Source organism: Pantherophis guttatus, chromosome 2 (assembly GCF_059756535.1).
Source record: "Pantherophis guttatus breed Tessera chromosome 2, ASM5975653v1, whole genome shotgun sequence".
Lineage (NCBI taxonomy): Eukaryota > Metazoa > Chordata > Lepidosauria > Squamata > Colubridae > Pantherophis > Pantherophis guttatus.
The window spans coordinates 101,502,204-101,522,866 of record NC_142064.1 but is presented as its reverse complement, the minus strand read 5'-3'; the positions used below and the strand labels follow the sequence as shown (position 1 = coordinate 101,522,866).

The following is a 20,663-nucleotide window of genomic DNA, read 5'->3' as shown; positions in this document are numbered from 1 at the left end:
GAAGAGCAACAAAGATGATTAGGGGACTGGAGCTAAAACATACAATGAACAGTTGTGAGAACTGAGTATACCTAGTCTAACAGAGAGAAGGGCTAGAGGTGACATGATAGCAGTCTTTTAATACTTGAAGGCCTGTTTTAGGGAAGAGGAGTTTAATTTCTTCTCCACAGTACCTGAGGGCAGGACAAGAAACAATGGGTTGAGTCGTTAGAGGGAGATTCAGCCTGCAACTAAGGAGGGATTTCCTGACAGAAGAATTAAGGGAACAGCCTGCCACCCAGAGTTGTAGGTGCCCCATCACTGGAGGTTTTTAAGAAAAGATTGTGCAACCATTTGCGTGGGATGCTGTAAGGACTTCTGCCTTGGGCAGCAGGTTGGACTAAAAGACCTCCAAGTCCCTTCCAACTCATTCTGTAATTCAGTAAATGTCATTTGATACATTTTCACTTTGTCAGAAGTAAAATAATTATCACCCCAAATCAGGGGTGAAATCCAAAATTTTTCCCTACCAGTTCTGTGGGCGTGGCTTGGTGGGCATGGCAGGGGAAGGATACTGCAAAATCTCCATTCCCTCCCCACTCCTGGAGGAAGGATATTGCAAAATCTCCATTCCCTCCCCACTCTGGGGCCAGCCAGATGTGGCATTTGCCGGTTTTCCGAACTGCTCAAAATTTCCGCTACCGGTTCTCCAGAGCCTGTCAGAACCTGCTGGATTTTACCCCTGCCCCAAATGTCTTCATTTTCTTTTGTTATTTGTAATAAACTTGAAACTTGCACCTACTCTTAGAGCAACATTGTACAACTAACCGAATTAAGTACTATAGGTAGTTCTAATTATTTTAAATAATTTAATATTATGGAATCATTTTTAAAGTGCTTTATTTCTAAAGGTGCATTTTTCAAGAGGCAACTGGACTTTCTGGTTTTTCTTTGAAGATGTTTCGCTTCTCATCCAAGAAGCTTCTTTGGTTCTGACTGGATGGTGGAGAATGGAACTCCAGTCAGAGCTGAAGAAGCTTCTTGGATGAGAAGCAAAATGTCTTCAAAGAAAAACCAGAAAGTCTAATTGCCTCTTGAAAAAAGCACCTTTGGAACAACCATGATGACTGAGAATCTCCATAGACATTTGCTTTATTTCTACTGCGCAAGTTTTTTAAAAAGATAAATTAGATATTTAAAAAACAGAGTATTAAATACTATTAAGACTCCCTCAAGTTCTGAAGCTGTTTATGGTGGCAAATTTCAAAAAAACAAACTTGTGTTACTGAGCTTGAGCTGAGACACTAAACATTTTCATTTTCTCTCCAACCTCTCTACAGCCTACTGTGAAATATGATAGACAACCAGATTATTTAGATGTAACTGGAGGAACCCTTCATCCTTATCAACTGGAAGGCCTGAACTGGCTACGTTTCTCTTGGGCTCAAGGCACTGATACCATTCTGGCTGATGAAATGGGTCTAGGGAAAACTGTGCAGACTGCAGTGTTTTTGTATTCCCTTTACAAAGAGGTAGGATTGCAGCATTCCATGTATAATTCATAAACAACATTCTAAAAATTTGTTTCCTGTTGCCTTTATATTAAGAGTTTATCTGACTCTAGGGCCATTCCAAAGGACCTTTCTTGGTGAGTGCTCCATTGTCCACCATCATCAACTGGGAGAGAGAATTTGAAATGTGGGCACCTGATATGTATGTTGTGACTTATGTTGGGGATAAAGACAGCCGGGCCATCATACGTGAAAACGAATTTTCCTTTGAAGACAATGCTATACGTGGAGGGAAAAAGGCTTCCAGGATGAAGGTATTTTGGCAACTAATTTAACTTTTTGCCTGAAAATATTTCCACTTCTCTAGCAACTTAGAATTTCTACTAATGTTGAGTAGTGAAAACTTGGTATCTTGTGAGTCTGCACCTTGTCTTTCTATTTTTTTTAAACCAATCAAAAATTTCTGATCCTTACAGAAAGAGGCGTCCGTGAAATTCCATGTATTGCTTACTTCTTATGAGTTGATCACTATTGATATGGCTATTCTGGGCTCTATTGACTGGGCTTGCCTTATAGTGGATGAAGCACATCGACTGAAGAATAATCAGTCCAAGGTAGGGATACATTACAAGAAGTTTCTTAGAATGGGACTTTTCTCATTTTTTCCTAAATGGTCATTTAAACAAGTTTTTCAAGGGACTCTTGTCAGTTGCAGTCGTCTTGTGCTGTATACATGCACATACATGCCAATTTTTGATGTAGTTTATCCTTCATAAAAGATCAGTATATCTTTGAATTCCCCTTAGTTTTATGTACTACTATAAATACTTTGCAAGATAAATATTTATAGTAATTATCATTTTTTTTAAAAAAAAATTAGGAACAGTTTTGTTTGACTCAGATTGGAACTGATTCCTTAAAATGCTATTTCACTGTTGTCAGTTTAGAAGTTTGCTGAAAAATTTCTTGGTGAACAGAAATGGTTTTTATTTTTTGGATCACAGTTATGCATATTTTAAAATGTGTCATAATTTATGAAATTGTGCTTAATATCTCTTTTCCTTTGGTATGCACCCTTCAGTTTTTCCGGGTCCTGAATGGCTATTCTCTTCAGCACAAACTGCTGCTCACAGGAACCCCTCTTCAAAATAATCTGGAGGAACTGTTTCACCTCCTTAACTTCTTGACACCAGAAAGATTTCAGTAAGTCCTACAATACACCCTGAAGTACATTCATTCATTCATTCATTCATTTTTAAACATCTGTGTCGGTATTCTCACCGAGACAACTCAAGGTGGCTTATTTTCCTCTTAGCTTGAGGTTTCCATGTTTCTATTTGAATTCCTTTATAGTAATTTGGAAGGCTTCCTGGAAGAATTTGCAGACATTGCTAAGGAGGATCAGATTAAAAAGCTTCATGATATGTTAGGACCACACATGCTAAGACGTCTGAAAGCTGATGTATTCAAGAACATGCCTTCAAAGACAGAACTTATTGTGAGAGTGGAATTAAGCCCTATGCAAAAGTGAGTGTCACAGAATAGTTGGCTTCTCTTTATTTTTTTTACTTAAATAATAATGGTTAAGTATCCCAATAAGCATCTACCTGCTTTGTTTTAGGATATTGATTTTAAATTACTGTGTCCTCTCTCTCTCTCTCTCTCTCTCTCTCTCTCTCTCTCTCTCTCTCTCTCTCTCTCTCTCTCACACTCTCTCTCTCTCACTCTCACTCTCACTCTCACTCTCTCTCACTCTCCCCAGTTTCTTATTGCCAATCTATTTCCTCTTACTACATTTAAGGGGTGGAGAATGGGAGGTAGAGGTAAATTTATTGTAAAAGGTACTCCTAAGGTAGTTGCTTGATTTTAAGGCAGGTCATATGAAAAGCAAAAACCAATAATGTGAACATTAACATTTTACAGGAAGTACTACAAATACATCCTAACAAGAAATTTTGAGGCACTGAATGCGCGAGGAGGTGGTAACCAAGTTTCTCTGCTAAATGTTGTTATGGATTTGAAGAAATGCTGCAACCATCCATATCTCTTCCCTGTGGCTGCCATGGTACGTTCTGGCTCCTTTAGGGTCTTGATTAAAAAGCCTATAACCTTCTATTATTTTTTATTGGCCGTTTGGATATTGAAGTTCTTGACTGTAGATACCATAGCCAATCACTTTTTTCAGGTACAGGAGAAAAACAAGCACCTCAAATTTAAATTTAATAGGTCTACATATTTAATAACACCCAATGTTTGTCAGCTATTTTGACTTGGATTTAATAAAACTCTTCTCTCCAAATGGACTGCTAAGATTTTACAATACTCTATGAATTGGCTCAACATTTCACCTTTTTAAATTGATATACTTGTTCTTGGATACAGCAATTGAAAGTCTTTCTTTGGGTAAAAGTACATGAGTATGGCAGCTGTAAAAGTAGTCAGATAATAAAGTAATAAGGAATACTAGAGCGAGATAAGCAATAAAAAATGGCATTGAAATAATATGCACTAAATTCAATTGTAGGATATTTGTAGCAAACCTGACCAAAGCCAAAGAAGCTTTTAACCTCTTTTTCGGTCTCGCTCACACACAGGAAGCACCAAAAATGCCTAATGGGATGTATGATGGTAGTGCCCTAATCCGAGCTTCTGGGAAGCTACTTCTGCTTCAGAAAATGTTGAAGAATCTCAAGGAAGGAGGCCACAGGGTGCTGATATTCTCCCAGGTAACGGAAACGAACAGTATTTTCCTCTTGATTAGAAGTAGTTACATATCACAGAAGCTGTTCACTTGATTATGGATTAGCAACATATTTTCTACTGATTCCATTTATTTCTTTGTACTTTATAGATGACTAAGATGTTGGATCTATTGGAAGACTTTCTGGAACATGAAGGGTATAAATATGAGAGAATTGATGGTGGGATCACAGGAAATATGCGTCAGGAAGCTATTGATCGCTTCAATGGTATGAATATGATTGGTACAGCCAACAAATTTACGTACCTTGGCAGGAGCTGTGACTCTCCCTTGCATCTTTCTCCCCTCTAATAGCTAATATTTCTAAAGTTTATCTGGGACTGGTTAGACAAGCTTTGAAGGTGAAATGGATATTCCAAATTATTAACAACTGATGACCTCTCATTTCTTTTTTCTAGCTCCTGGTGCCCCACAGTTTTGTTTTTTACTTTCCACTAGAGCTGGAGGCCTTGGTATTAACCTTGCCACTGCAGACACAGTAATAATCTATGACTCTGACTGGAATCCACACAATGACATCCAGGTGAATTTGAGTAGTAAAACAAAAATTTCCAAGATTGAACCTTGGAAAACAATGCATTTAGGGAGAATGCTGGATGAAATGGGTAAAAACATGGTTTGTGGGAATACAGGCTGATTTAATGAATATCTGAAAATCTGTTTTCATCTACCTTTTTTTCCTGTCAGGCTTTTAGTCGTGCTCACCGAATTGGCCAAAACAAAAAAGTGATGATTTATCGCTTTGTTACACGAGCCTCTGTAGAAGAGCGAATCACACAAGTGGCCAAGAAAAAAATGATGCTAACACATCTTGTAGTAAGACCAGGATTGGGCTCCAAGACTGGTTCTATGTCCAAACAAGAACTGGATGACATCCTTAAGTTTGGTACTGAAGAGCTTTTCAAAGATGAAGCTACCGAGGGTGGTAAGAATCTGTGCAGTGTAACACAAAGTGAGTAATTTACTTACTTTTATTTGCTTTTATGTTTTGTGCCTTTTCATCTACTAAATGATTCCTCTTCCAGGGGATAATAAGGAAGGTGAGGACAGCAGTGTCATCCATTATGATGATAAGGCAATTGAACGACTTCTGGATAGGAACCAGGATGAGACAGAGGATGCAGAACTTCAGGGTATGAATGAGTACCTGAGTTCCTTCAAAGTAGCCCAATATGTGGTGCGTGAAGAAGAAATGGGGGTAAGTGAATTGATTGGCTCTTGCTAGATGGTGTTCTTCCAAAACAGTTCTTGATAAAAAGGTTCACATTAAGTTGGCAATTAAAAACCTCTTTACTAGGAAACACTGAAAACAGGGAGACTTGCTTCTCTTATAAACAGGGATAATACTGAGCTATTGTTATCTTGTAATGTTGTGGTAGGAGGAAGAAGAGGTTGAACGTGAGATTATCAAGCAAGAAGAATCGGTGGATCCAGACTATTGGGAAAAACTGCTTCGCCATCATTATGAGCAGCAGCAAGAAGACTTGGCTAGGAATCTAGGCAAGGGCAAGCGCATTCGTAAACAAGTCAACTACAACGATGGCTCACAAGAAGATAGAGGTGTGTGACGAACAAGTGAGAGTGAATATTTTGGTTTGAAGTAGTCTTTTTCAGATAATTTTCACAGCCTTTTTGTTTTCCCCAGACTGGCAGGATGACCAATCAGATAATCAGTCTGACTATTCTGTTGCCTCCGAGGAAGGTGATGAAGATTTTGATGAGCGGTCGGAAGGTAAATTTTGATGCAGATTCAGGCACTGCTTTCTTTCAGTTTGGGAAAACAGTATCATTGTTAAAATCTCAGCAACAATCTAGATGTTTGGGGAGATTTATAGAATATTCAGTTTCTCAGTCATGAAGCTTATTAGGTCATTTGCTGTACTTTCGCCTAAAATATCTGAGGGTGAAGATTAAAAAAGGGGCAGGTGAATATGCTGCATACTCCCTTCCTTGGAAGAAAAGCAAAGTATATATATTGAACTAAAGTATTGTATTACAGTATACATTCTTTATACATTTCTGTCTTCAATAAAAATATATCATACTCTAGTCCTGTGGTTTAAATTGTGCTGTTAACTGACCCATCCTTTCGTTTTGTCAGCTGCACGGCGACCTAGTCGCAAAGGCCTAAGGAATGACAAAGACAAGCCATTGCCCCCACTCCTTGCCCGTGTGGGAGGAAACATAGAGGTAATGTATATAATTATGAGAATGTTATGAAAAAGGATGGTACTAATGTGTTCTTAGAATGCTAATAAAACCCTACATGGGGTGCTTGAACATACAAACATGTTACCATTACTTCTAAATCTTTTTCCTTGAATCTATTTCCTGTAACAGGTATTGGGCTTTAATGCTCGACAGCGGAAGGCCTTCCTTAATGCCATCATGCGCTATGGGATGCCACCTCAGGATGCCTTTACTACCCAGTGGCTGGTCCGAGATCTCCGTGGCAAATCAGAAAAGGAGTTCAAGTGAGTTTGTGCAATAATAGAGAAATCTCTTTTAAAAGCTCAGGAGAAGGGAAACCCAATGAATGCCAACTGTGCTTCTATGGAGATAAGGAAGAGCAATAGTAGAATTTGGCAAGTACTTCCTAATGAGTATGCAAAAGAGCCAAGTTGATGTAGGCAGAATAATGGTGCCTGCTGCTAGAGCTCTTCCATGTTAATTTCTTTGGCTGTTCCAGGTGAATAATCCTTATTTAAGAGTGGGGCTATTGCAGAGTGATTATTATTACTATAAAGGTTTCTCCCCTTTGCATTTGGCAGGGCCTATGTCTCTCTCTTCATGCGTCACTTGTGTGAACCAGGAGCAGATGGTGCAGAAACATTTGCCGATGGGGTCCCACGTGAGGGCTTGTCCCGACAACATGTTCTTACACGAATAGGGGTCATGTCTCTCATACGCAAGAAGGTGAGCTCTAAAATGCAGTTTCCATCTATTCTACAGATTACAAGAAAATATTTTAAAAGGCCTTCTAATCCTTCGTACATATGTGATACACTGATTAGTGTATCTTTTTTCCTTTATTTAAATACTCATTGGGGTTCAGGAATGTAGATGCTGATATTCTTCATTTGTTTTGATTTTGAAAAGATATTTTCTTATTTTTTCCACCTAAGGTACAAGAATTTGAACATGTGAATGGACGCTGGAGTATGCCAGAACTTGCAGAGATAGAGGAGAACAAAAAGCTTTTGCAGCCAAGTTCACCCTCCCCTAAAACCCCAACTCCTTCTACTCCAGGAGATACTCAGCCTAATACTCCTGCACCTGTTCCTTCTTTAGGTGAGAGCCTTGAGTTAATATTTTCGAGAAAGAGCAGTCCAGCTTTCAATTTCTGCTCCTGCCAAAACTGTGGCAGAGAGCTTGGGGCTGGACGTAAATAAAACACTCTTATCTTAGGAGGGCTTCTTCAAGTGTTGAACTGCCCTCAAAGGCGCAAGAGAACATCCAGATAGAATATTTATATCAGAATAAAATTTCTTCAGGGTTGGGTGAGTATAGAGGTCAGGTATGGAGAAACATCAGTCTCTTATGAGAGGGGGGAAAAAACTATCTGAAAAGTTTCTTTGCTTGTGCTGATTATAGAGGAGGGAGTGAAGGTAGAAGATGGAATCACTAGCAAGGATCAAGTGGAGCCCGTAGAATCAGAGAAGGAGATTAGTCCTGCAGTTACTGCTTCTGTTGAAAATGAAGTTCCAGTTGAGGTGAGTGTCTGCCAGAGGCTTATTTAGTATCATAAAAAAAAAATTTTTTTCTAATGTTCTATTGCTATTAAAAATTATTTAAGTACTGCTCAATTTAGTCATAATCTCTCCAACTTTGAAGATGAAAAACTGCATCTTTACCTAGGATTGCACAGGTATCCTTTGCAGTTATAGCAGGGCCTTGTTTGATTTAGGAAGATAACTTTTATAAGTGTCCCTGCATGCTCGGAAGTAATTTTTGGCTTTGAATCCAAAGCTTCACAAAACCCTATTAAAATAGCAAAATACATGGGCATTCTTTATTGTATGCAATTAGTTTTAAGTTAACTTTCTGCTGTTACTAGACATGCTGTGAATTTTTTTAACGGGGACTGGTTTTACTTTCTTACACTCTTATTGACTAAATATTCTGCTTACTCTTCTCCCATATAGCAAGCCCCGCCTTCAACAGAGACCAACTCACAAGAGGTAAAATCTCCTATAGATACTGTAGAAGCTGAAGAGAAGAAACCAGATGACCTGGAAGTGAAAGAGGAGCCAATGGAAACAGAGAGTAAAGGTATGGCTGTAGTTCCTATGAGTCCTATTCCACAGATGAATGAAATTGTAGAGCATGGGAGTTCTTGGTGTAAATGGAAGCTTCTCATGCTAACAGGGTTTAACCTGGATTGAGACTGTACAGTTTTGTGAAAAGCACCCAAGACACCCATTTATACACCCATTTTTCTCCATAGCTGATACAGAGAAAGTGGAAGAAAAGACACCCGCGGAGCCACCTGCTGAACCTCCCACAATTAATCTTGATGAGAAAGGCAAGAGTGCTACTTATTGTACATTTAATCCACCCAATAAAATAAATTTTCTAGGCAGAGGCTAGGGTATGTTTGAAATATTAAGATGGACTCATTGGTAATTGTTTATTTGTTCTCTTTTCAGAAGAGAAAAAAGAAGATGAGAAGAAAGATATAGTGATGCTGCAAAATGGGGAAACACTTAAAGATCCTGCTGACGATCGGCACAAGAAAGCCATAAAACAACGGTTCATGTTCAACATTGCAGATGGAGGCTTCACTGGTACTAACTGACAATGAGGATAGATGTTTTCTGGGAACTTTTTTCTACTCAATTGTAAACACTTTCGTCTTTTTACTTCGTTGCAGAGTTGCATTCCTTGTGGCAAAACGAAGAGCGAGCAGCTACTGTTACCAAGAAGACATATGAGATCTGGCACCGGCGCCATGACTACTGGCTCTTGGCAGGAATTATAAAGTATCCTTCCTCTATGTATGAAGATTTTCAGTCATCCAGGTCATGGTTGCCCCAAAGGTGCTTTTTCATGGGGCAACTGGACTTCCTGGTTTTTCTTTGAAGACGTTTTGCTTCTCATCCAAGACGCTTCTTGGATCAGCTGAAGAAGCTTCTTGGATGAGAAACAAAGGGGAAAAAAACCCAGAAAGTCCACTTGCCACTTGAAAAAGCACCTTTAGGATATCCTTCCTCTAGGAGCCATGATAGATTTGATTGAGAATTTGACTTAGCTAAGACAAACAGTATGATTCTTGGGTTTAAAACAAGTCTGGTATTTGCATTCTTATCTCTTAACAAGAATAGATTCTGCACAGTGCAATCTATACATTTGTATTATTTTTAGATGCTTTCTTTAATAATAGAAATGCTTGTTCGCTTCTGGTGGGTTTTCAGATTTCCTGCTTTACTTCATTTTACATTTACTGTTGTTCTCTCCAACTTTTGGAGTTTTATTTTGCCCAATGGCCCAGCGTATCCTCTTATTTATTGGGATCAAATAGATCTCTCTTTACAAGGAGGGTCTGTTCTACCAAATTTTTCAGCAGTGGCTTGGCAGATGAAGTAATAATATGAGGAAACCTGATTTGAGAGTGTCCAAAGAAAGGATTTTACCTGAAAGTCTTCCCTTTGAATAAATTGGAATCCTACTATAATCCTTAAATTGAGCTTGAATATCACAACTCACTAATTCAAATAAACTGTAATTATTACTGATTTCCCACATTTTCCAGGTTATTTTTTTTCTGAGCTTCTCCAATTACAGTCATGGTTATGCTCGATGGCAAGATATCCAGAACGATTCCCGTTACGCCATCCTCAATGAGCCTTTCAAGGGTGAAATGAACAGGGGTAACTTTCTAGAAATAAAGAATAAATTCTTGGCGAGGAGGTTTAAGGTGAGCATCCCTTTTAGGTTACAGTTTCTTTGTAAATGTGGCAAATGAACAGGTTAGATTTTTCTTCAAAAACAAGTCAATTTTTTTTCTTTTTTAGATGGGGCGGGGGGATTAAGAACAGGATAGATGTGTGGATGAGATGAAAGTATCGTTCCCTTTTTTGTTTGAAGGGTAAGGGTGTGCTTTAAAGGCAAAATGAATGCCTCCTGACTTGATTTAAGGCACCCTTTTTGCCCCTTAAAAGTTGCCATATAAAAACTCAGAGAAATTTCTCTGATTTTACGTGCAGTTAAGTCAAGGTTTTTTAAAATATATATATAAAAAGAAGAATGTCTCAGGTTATGAGAGTGTTATTGACGATATGGTGAAGCTTAATTCAGCTCGTAAAGAACTTTGTGATTTTTAAGCAATACTCTTCTTAAAATATTCTGTCAAGTGGTAATCATAGGAATGATTCTTTTGTAACATTTTGACTTTGTATTAATAGTTGAGTTGTACGCATGTATTTATTATTCTTATTTTAATGGTTAGGTTTAAGATTCTTATCCATGTCTCTTTGGGGCAACAGGACAAAGAATTAGTTGTGCATTTGTGCCACATGGCCTTGCAATTAAAATTTTCTGATACCTTGTTAGAGAATTTTGAATGTTTGCTTAGAACAACAGTATATAGGTCTTAAAGACATTATAAACTGAATGTAACTTATAGGAATTATAAGCAATGTGGATATTGTACCAAAAACTGAGGACCAATATTGCTTTTTACAGCTGCTGGAACAAGCCCTAGTGATTGAAGAGCAGCTACGGAGAGCTGCATATCTAAACATGTCAGAAGATCCATCTCATCCCTCTATGGCTCTGAATACCCGTTTTGCTGAAGTGGAGTGCCTAGCTGAGAGCCATCAGCATCTATCCAAGGAATCTATGGCTGGGAATAAACCAGCCAATGCAGTGCTTCACAAAGGTGAGACATTATTTAATGAGAATAGGGGTTGAATTGCATGCCACTGGCCCCTTTCCCCCATTCCCCCCCCCTTGCTCCCTTGACACACATTGTTCCATGCACCGCTAAATATGTATCCTTTCCTTTTCTTCAAGGGAAGGAGGGCAGCTAGTACTTGGGGAAAGCCCCTGTTTCAGTTCAGGAAAACAAATCAATTTTGAAATGAATAGGAAAGCTCCCCAAACAACCAGTGGTTTTACAAATATAAAACAATATAACAATTTATTCCAGAAAATAGAGCAGAAGATGAGATGAATTCCAGGTTAGCCTTTGTACAAAGTTGCCCTAGTATTTGTATCTAAAGAGGAGCATTTTCTCCCCAGTAGATATGGCCCAAGAGTTTCTTTCCTGCATAGGTTAATTTTTCCAATATTTTAAATTTGGTGACATTTCTAATCAGGAAATAGTTGCCATAAAGAAAACCCTGGTGACATTTCCAAGAAGGTTTTTAGTACTCAGTTTAGGATAATTCATTGGTCTTTTTAAAAAAACAAACCAATGGGTAACAGACCAACAAGATAATGGAGAAAATCCCAATTTACAATGGATATAGAAACTACATATTCTGTTAAAATGCCAGATTTTTGAGATATAAAAAAAGTAGAATCACTTCAGAATTTTTTCCACCTTTAATATAACATATAAGTTTTACAATTCAATTTAAAAAGAAACAAATCTTTTAGGGGGGAAAATAACAGTAAAAAACTTACAATAAAGTAAGATGCACACCCTTAAACTAATACTTCGTTGAAACACGTTTTGATTTTATGACAGCATCCAGTCTTTTGGGGTAGCAGCCTATCAGCATGGCACATCTTGCCTTGGGAAGCTTTGCCTACGCTTCCTTGCAAAAGTGCTCCAAGTCTGTTAGATTGCAAGCTCTTTAGGTCACCCCACAGATTTTCAATTGGATTCAGGCCTGGGCTCTGATTGGGCCATTACAAAACTTTGATCTTCTTCTAGTGAAGCCAATATTTTGTTGATTTGGAGATTCAATATTTTAGCAGATGCCTGAAGGTTTTGTGCCAAAATTGGCTGATATTTGGAACTGTTAATAATTTCCTCCACCTTGACTAAAGCCCCAGTTCTACCTGAAGCCACCATCATGCTTCACTGTGGGTATGATGTATTTCAATGATGCACAGTATTATTTTTGCACCAAAATTCTTTTTGGAATTAATGGGTGAAAAGTTCAACATTGGTCTCATCAGACCATAACACATTTTCTCACATGAATTTGTCAGATAGGGTTTTGCAAAATGTAGCCGGGCTTAGATTTTTATTTTTTGTAAGAAAAGGTTTCCATCTTGCCACCCTTCCTCACAGCCCAGACATACAAAGAATACGGGAGATTGTTGTCACATGTAGTACACAACCAGTACTTGACAGGAATTCCTGCAGCTCCTTTAATGTTGCTGTGGCTTCTTAGCAGTCTCTTGGACCAGTTTTCTTCTTATTTTTTCATCAATCTTGGAGGAACATCCAGTTTTTACTAATGTCACTGTTGTGCCATATTTTCTCCATATATTGATGACTATCTTCACTATGTTCCATGGTATATCCAATGCCTTGGAAATTTGTTTAAAGCCTTCTCCTGACTGATACTTTTAACAATGAGATCCCTTTTATGCTGTGACCATGGCTTTTGCTGTAAGAGGAACTGAGGAAATGTCAAACAACTCTACTACAACAGCTGAATTTTATGTTGGATTGATCAGAGTCACTTTAATTGATGGGACGTGTGTAGTGATTACTATTTAATATCAGTTTGAATGAGATTGGTTAATTTTAAACACAACCACATCCCTGTGATTGGTTAATTCTGAACACAGCCACAACCCTACTTATAAGAGGGTGTGAACACTTATGCAGTCACATTATTCTAGTTTTTGTTACTTACCCCTAAAAGATTTAAGTTTGTTTAATTGACAGCTTACATGTTATATTAAAGGTGGGGAAAAAAATCTGAAATGATTTATATTGGTCTGATTTTTTTATATCTCAAAAATCTGGCATTCTAAGGGGGGGGGAGTGTATACATTTTATATCCACTTTAAGTGTTCACACCCTCTTATAAGTAGGGATGTGCCTGTGTTCGGAATTCACCAATTACATTCAAACTGATGTTAAATAAATGCCATTAATTAAAGTAACTCTGACCAGTCCCATATAAAATTAAGTTTTAGTAGGAATTTTCTGACCTTTACTAGTTGCCTCTTACAGCAAAACCCATGGTCTGCAAAGAGCTTACAAAGCATCAAAGAGATCTCATTGTTGGAAGGTATCAGTCAGGAGAAGGGTACAAAAAAATTTCCAAGGCCCTGGATATACCATGGAACACAGTGAAGACAGTCATCAACAAGTGGAGAAAATATGGCACAACAATGACATTACCAAGAACTGGATGTCCTTCCAAAATTGATGAAAAAACGAGAAGAAAACTTGTCCAAGAGGCTGCCAAGAGGCCTACAGCAACATTAAAGGATCTGCAGGAATTTCTAGCAAGAACTGGTTGTGTATTACATGTGACAACAATCTCCCGAATTCTTCATATGTCTGGGCTGTGGAACAGCATGGTGGAACAGAAGCAATTTCTTACAAAGAAAAACATCTAAGCCCAGTTACATTTTGCAAAAACATACATCATGTCTCTCAAATGCATGTGGGAAAATGTGTTATGGTCTGATGAGGCCAAAGTGGAACTTTTTGGCCATAATTCCAAAAAGTATGTTTGGCACAAAATACTATGCGTCACCAAAAGTACATCATACCCACAGTGAAGCATTAAGCTTTGGGGCTTCTTTTCTTCAGTTGAAACTGGGCTTTAGTGAAGGTGACAGAAATTATGAATAGCTCCAAATATCAATCAATTTTGGCACAAAACCTTTAGGCCTCTTCTAAAATGTTGAAGAGTAATTTCACCTTTCAATATGACAACAACCCAAAATACCTCCAAATCCAAAAAAGGATGGCTTCATCAAAGGAAGATCAAAGGTTTGGAATGGCACAATCAGAGCCCAGGACCGAATCAATTAAAAATCTGGGGGGTGACCTGAGAAGGGCTGTGCACAGGAGATGCCCTCACAATCTGACAGATTTGGAGCACTTTTGCAAGGAAGAGTAGGCAGAGGTCCCAAGGCAAGATGTACCATGCTGAAAGGCTCCTGCCCCAAAAGACTGAATGCTGTCATAAAATCAAAAGATGCTTCAACAAAGAATTAATTTAAAGTGTTAGTTTATAACCACATTATTGTAAGTTTTTCATCGTAATTCCCCCCCCCAAGTTTTCAGTTTGTTTTTCAGTTGAATTGTACAGCTTATGTTATATTAAAGGTGGAAAAAATTCTGAAGTGATTTATCGTGGTCTGATTATTTTTTCTTTTTAATCTCAAAAAACTGGCATTTTAATAAGAGTGTGTAGACTTTCTATATCTACTGTACTTCTTTTGTAGTGATTCAGGCAACTTGAATATTTATTTTTCAAATGGCAACAAGAAGTGCATCCTTAAAATTCTATTGTGTGCTGCCCAGAATCATCTGGTGTGAGGGCAGCTACATAAATGAAATAAATAAATAAAAAATGGAAGTTCTTTCCATAGGATTGAAAATGCTTATTTTCCCCATAATATTACATCAGCAGAAATCAGGGAAGAACTTTCTCGAATTTCATTCTCCATTCATCCTTCTCTTCTTCCTCTTATAAGTACAGGCAGAAAGAAAGTAGAGCATGAGAGTGTTGCTTTTTTCATAGATGCTATAGATCATATTATTATTGCTACATAAAAATAAAAGCGTGTGTTTGTGTATAAGACCCTATGCAGATTGTAAAGAAAGGAAATAACTCCTGCAAGTTATTGAAGACATGTTTAAGATTGGACTGTCCCAAAAGACAAGAGCTCTGAGATAACCATTACCTCAAAAATACCACTCTTGTGAATGTTTTCTTATATACTAATACAACACACAGTTTTAAGACTAACCTATTCTGAAAATTATACTTCTAAGCTACACATTAAGAACATCTTTGGCACAGTCAGCTCTATAGTGATTCAAGAAGGGGAAAAAAGCATCATGGTCTGAATGACTATCTGATGAAAATAGAGAAACATGAAATATATAGTTATTCAAGTTCAAGCAATTCTAAATTATAAATAATGTTTCTTTATTGGATTACAGATTCTTCAGGAACCTTCAGAAGTATGTAATAAATGATAAAATGTACCGCTGTACTAAAAAAAAAACTTTTTCCAAACCTTGCTGCTTTTCTTTCTTAAGAAGGATAGTAAGCCTATTGAGCATCAGAAATGGACTTAAAGAGATCCAGCTCTGATGGCTACATAGTCTGGAAGTTTGTGAACCTTTTTGAATTTTCAAAATGTCTGCATAAATATAATGTAATTTGTTCTTCATACAAGTTCTAAAATTAGCTAAAGAGAAGCCAATTAAACTTTGAAGAAAATAATCCAAAGCTACATATTTGTATGGGGCAAAAATAGGTGAACCTTTAGGAATATTAGTTCATTTGAAAGAAAAATTAGGGTCAGGTGTCTCAATCAATGGAATGATAATCGGGTATGAATGTAGGCCTGCCTTATTTAAAGAACAGAATTCTGAATTCACTGTCAAAGTCTGATCTTCCAACACAGTTATGTGGAGGTATGGCATGGGCTGAACAATTTCTGAAGATCTTCAAAAAGCACCAGGCTGGGAAAGGTTACAGAACTATTTCCAAAGCACGTGGACTCCACAAATCCACTGACAGGCAGATCATATATACTTTGAGGCAATTAAACATCATTGTTGCCCTCCCCAGGAGTGATCAACCAACCAGGGTCACACCAAGAGCAAGGCATGCAGTACCCCAGGAGGTCTCAAAGAAGTCTAAGGTAACGTCTAAGGAACTAAAGACCTCTCTTGCATTGCTAAATATTAGTGTTCAAGAAACCACCATCAGGAGAATTGTGAATAACAATGGTGCCCATGGCAAAGATACAAGGAAAAAGCCACTAATCTCCCAAATAGCATTGCTGCCTGTCTACAGCTTGCAACATAAATAAGTCAGAAGGCATTGAAAGAATGTTCTGTGGATAGATGAAATCAAAATAGAAATGTTGGGGCTTGAATGAAAATGGTTACGTTTAGCAAAAGGCCAACATTGCATTCCAGCATAAACTTATCCCAAATTTAGTGGTAGCGGTATCAAGGTTTGGGCCTACTTTGCTGCTTTTGGATCAGGACGGCTTACCATCATTGATGAAACTATAAATTCTGAATTGAACTAGTAAATTCTACCGAAAAACATCAGGGTTTCTGCCTGTGAACTGAAGCTCAAGAGAAAATGCGTCCTGCAGCAAGACAACAACCCAAAGCATGCAAGTCATATGACCAAAGAATTGTTAAAGCAGAAGAAAGTTAATGTTTTGGAATGGCCAAATCGAAGTCCTGACCTTCATCCTATAGAAATGTTATGGAAGGATCTGAAGCCGGCAGTTCATATGAGGAAGCCCACCAACATCCCTAAGTTGAAACTTCTGTAAGGAGGAGTGAATTACATTTCTTCCAAGCTGATGTGCAGAATTGATCAAGAGTTATCAGACAAGTTTAGTTGCAACTGTTGCTGCCCTAGGGGGGCATACCAGTTACCAAACACAAAGGTTCATGTACTTTTGCCACACAAATATGTAGCTTTGTATCTTTTTCTTGAATAAATAAATGAACAAATATGTTTTTGACATTTGTTTAATTGATTTCTCTATCTAGTTTTAGGATTTGTGTGGAGAGTCCTAAATTACATTTTAGATCATATTTATGTAGAAATATGAAAATTCAAAAGACTTCATAAACTTTAAAGCACTATTTAGCTTATTGTGTCTTTCCCCAGCTTCCTGCAAGATTCTGCTAGTTAAAACTGAAACAAACAAAAAATGAAAAAATAAAAGATCACTCTTCAGAAGTCAGGTCATAGAATTTTCCACAATTCTAAAGTACACACTTTTTTTCATTCTAAAAAGAAACGAAACACTAGATAGAAAACCACTGTCTTTGCTTAAAGCAAATTCTGCATACAGAAATTTTCTCAGTGAGTGCTCTCTGAGCTTGTTTTCTTGCAGACATTTCATTACTCAAACTATTAACATCATCAGTGCTGGAAGGGAGTGTAGTTTGCTCTCATTTTATATACTTGCCCTGTCTGTTGAGAGTGGTCTTTGTGGTTCTTTGGTTGGGCTGTTTGATGTTAGTTTATTTGGCAGTTTCTTGATGGGGATATTGTTTGTCAATTGTTAGTCTAATATTAATCTTGATGTTAATCTCTGCTCATCTGGGTGTTGATTGCTGGTGAGGGGGTGTTTTGATCTTTTTGTTCCCTTTTTTGTTTGTTGGTTGTCCTTTTTTGGTATGCAGATGTTGTTTATGTGTATGTACCTGTTGATGGCTGATTTGTCAGAGTGCCAAGCTTCCAGGCACTCCAGCTTTCTTCCTTCTCAGACTCTTCTTTGAAAACCTTCCTATTTACAAATATAAATTGCTGTATTCTTTCACATTTATAAACCAGTGTTACCAATTTGAACCAATATCTCTCCTCAATGTTCATTTTTTCCCTTGTGGGAGCAGGGATACTCTGCCTATTGGTTGAGTGATAATTGCCAAAGATGTTATTGCTATTTCTAATTATCTGCTTGAGTCATCTGGGTTTTTCCCCCCTCAACATATGGTAAAGATCAGGGACAATACATATAGGATTTAGAGATGTTTGGCCCAGTTGAGCCTTAGATCAAATACATTATTATACTGTAGCCATATGTATCCTGATAGAGGCCTACTAAACTGCACTGGAAGATCTTGCTTGAACAGTTGGAACATCAGAATAACACCTAATTCGTTCGAGTAGATATTTTTTATTATGTCATTGAATTCATTGATCTTTGCCATAGTAATACCATAGAATTCACTACAGTTCTTGCCACCTCTTTTACAAAAAAATGTTCCTTAGATTTAATTCAAGATACAGGGGAAAAAATAAGCAACATGCACAAAATTTCCATTGCTTTTATTTCAAAAAGTATCCAGAAAATAGATCAAAGGCAGATATAATCTGTTGCAATTCAGATTTAGGGGAAGGACCAATAGTGTTTAAATGGATTTTTCTGTTAGCAACTAATTTCAACTTTTAAGTCTCCAAGATCAAATATCAAAAGGTCAGCAGCTAGCTATTTGGAAAACAGGGTAGGAGATCATCAATTCTTATGGATTTTTTAAGAAATCCATTTCAATTTTTTTAACATTCAGGTGGCACAAAGTCTCCATTTTCTAATAACAGCAGATTATTTTTTAAAAATACTACTGCTGTGTCTATCCTATTATTCTTTTGTCTATTCAGCAGCCCAGATAATTTAGCTTCTTCAAATCTGTTTACCTTGTGACCCTTTTCCTGCTCATTCCACTACCCTGCCTATTCAGAGCTTTAGTTAAGTTTCCATCTGAACTATAAAAAAGATCCCTCTTTGAAAGTTTGGTCTTCAAAAGTTATTTCTAATATTTATTTTGGCACAGTATTAGTGTTTATTCCTTTATCTGTAGAAGGACAAAATAGTCATTAATTCATTCTGAGATTAACTGCCTTGTATTGTAGTTTGCTGACCCATTTTCATGGATATAAAGATATTGATTACATGGCAGCTTGACAGTAAAATTGAAAAAGACAATTTTCAAGCAACTATTCACAGGGAAATTGCATGCAGCTTTCTTAAATCACATTACCCCCCCAAGCCCCTTTGGTTTAGGACATGGATAACATTCTGTGTACTTGGTTTACTTGAATTGTACAGATTTGGCTGACGCAACTATTGGCTGTAAAAGCCTTTAGAAATGCCTACCTGCTCCCAGGATATTTCACTTTTTTAACAGTCTAATGCTAGCTTCCCTCTACCCTCCACTTCTCCCTTGTTGAGGGAGATTCTAGTGAATTTTTATTCTAAAGAAAGGAGGGCAGTTGTGCCAAGGTGTATATACTAATGTTGCATCTCATGACAAGGGTACTTTTATTTAGGGCTGGAGTCACTCCTTCCATCTCTATCATGTTCTCTACAGCCATTGCTTATAGCTATGGTTTAGACACTGTTGTACTGTTAGCATTTGTGTTTAGGAAGTCAGGTGAACGTGACCTCCTCCAGTTCAGATTTGTAGTTGCCTTTCTGGTCCTGGAGGAGATCTTTCTCAAAATGAGCTGCTTTCCTTTCCTTAAGGAAAATACCATTTACAGAGAATCCAAAATTTCCTCTTTTTTTCTTCTTCTTCTTCCAGTGCTGAAGCAGTTGGAGGAGTTGTTGAGCGACATGAAGGCCGATGTGACACGGCTACCTGCCACAATTGCCCGCATTCCTCCAGTGGCTGTGCGTCTCCAGATGTCGGAGCGCAACATCCTCAGCCGCTTGGCAAATCGTAGCAGTGAACCTCCTCCTCCACCACCAAACCAGCAGGTAAGCATCAAACTCTGCCATTTCCACCCTATCCTGGAGGAAGGGACTGATGGCGACTGCCTAAGATTGGGGAATGGGCTTTGCATAGAGTGTAGTGTACTAAATGTCTCTCTCTCTCTCTTCCTCCCTCCCCCCTTAAACTTAGGTGGCTCAGCAGCAGTGAAATACCTGACTGGTGCCATCAATCCAGTGATTCAGCTAAAGTGACACGTATACCCTTGTTTCAGTTCTGGCCCCATCCCCATCCCCTCCGTCTGGCACTCCTAATCAGATGATGTCCTCTCAGATGGAGGATATGACTGGAGAAAGGAGGAAGTGCAATCTTCCATAAGCTGCCAGTTGCACTTAGATTGCACTTGGGTGAAAAGGAACATTGGATGGACTCTGTATATAGTGACTGGAGGCTGCAGCGTCACATCTGTTACACAGACCTGGCTGCAATGCTCATCACCTTGGCCCACTCTTCCTTGATTTTAATTTTATTTTCAGTTTGTTTACCAAGATGAGTGCAAGCAAACGTCAGGACAGACACAGCTACCTCCATCAAGATCCTTTTAATACAAAAACTGACTGGACTTGTCCTCTGAAACAGCTGGAAAAAAGACAAATCTTGATAAAGTTAAAAATAAAGGTTTCCTTGTATTTTATTTGCTTTGGGCAAAATATATGGGGGATGTAACAGCTTCTTTATTAAAATTTTAATGTGACTTGTGATCTGATAGAAAAGTGTACATGTGCAAACAATACGTACACTTCCAGTTTAGCCCAAGATAGGGAAATTCCAGGCTGTCCTAGATAATTTTTCCAGTTGATAAACTTTAAAAGGCTTTGTAATAGAAAATAAAATGTGCTGCAATGTGCAATTACAGGCAGCACCTACATGACAGTGTCACATTTTGTCTGAATTTATCTAAACTATAGGCTCAGTACACTTTAAATCTGTTCCTTTTATATCACAAATCATGGTTTTGTATCTTTGAATGTCACAGTGCACACAAGCAACTTACAAGTTCATT

The 20,663-nt window shown here is 37.9% G+C and overlaps 1 protein-coding gene and 1 non-coding gene across 10 annotated transcripts in view; both read left to right on the top strand.

Moving 5' to 3' along the window:
- The window catches only part of CHD4 (chromodomain helicase DNA binding protein 4), a 31,721-nt gene extending 11,188 nt beyond the window's left edge, over positions 1–20,533 (top strand). For 5 of the 9 annotated variants that reach the window (XM_087886481.1, XM_060690325.2, XM_087886480.1 and 2 more), the window contains exons 15-39: positions 1,320–1,511; positions 1,604–1,804; positions 1,967–2,104; positions 2,572–2,693; positions 2,844–3,017; positions 3,414–3,555; positions 4,085–4,216; positions 4,342–4,459; positions 4,650–4,774; positions 4,939–5,203; positions 5,277–5,449; positions 5,631–5,811; positions 5,897–5,983; positions 6,353–6,441; positions 6,592–6,725; positions 7,023–7,167; positions 7,377–7,542; positions 7,846–7,964; positions 8,397–8,523; positions 8,699–8,776; positions 8,901–9,038; positions 9,125–9,233; positions 10,036–10,168; positions 10,936–11,131; positions 13,394–14,524. In XM_087886481.1, coding sequence (XP_087742607.1) covers positions 1,320–1,511; positions 1,604–1,804; positions 1,967–2,104; positions 2,572–2,693; positions 2,844–3,017; positions 3,414–3,555; positions 4,085–4,216; positions 4,342–4,459; positions 4,650–4,774; positions 4,939–5,203; positions 5,277–5,449; positions 5,631–5,811; positions 5,897–5,983; positions 6,353–6,441; positions 6,592–6,725; positions 7,023–7,167; positions 7,377–7,542; positions 7,846–7,964; positions 8,397–8,523; positions 8,699–8,776; positions 8,901–9,038; positions 9,125–9,233; positions 10,036–10,168; positions 10,936–11,131; positions 13,394–13,785 — 3,876 coding nt within the window. In that variant the 3' untranslated portion in view covers positions 13,786–14,524. Of the gene's footprint in view, positions 1–1,319; positions 1,512–1,603; positions 1,805–1,966; positions 2,105–2,571; positions 2,694–2,843; positions 3,018–3,413; positions 3,556–4,084; positions 4,217–4,341; positions 4,460–4,649; positions 4,775–4,938; positions 5,204–5,276; positions 5,450–5,630; positions 5,812–5,896; positions 5,984–6,352; positions 6,442–6,591; positions 6,726–7,022; positions 7,168–7,376; positions 7,543–7,845; positions 7,965–8,396; positions 8,524–8,698; positions 8,777–8,900; positions 9,039–9,124; positions 9,234–10,035; positions 10,169–10,935; positions 11,132–13,393; positions 14,525–19,471; positions 19,648–19,792 lie in introns of those variants that run through there. The other 4 variants (XM_087886484.1, XM_060690326.2, XM_034410945.3 and 1 more) reach the window with 3 other exon arrangements.
- Positions 7,577–7,708, top strand: LOC117662054 (small Cajal body-specific RNA 11). Its single transcript, XR_004590266.1, has one exon.
- Positions 20,534–20,663: the final 130 nt, after the last annotated feature.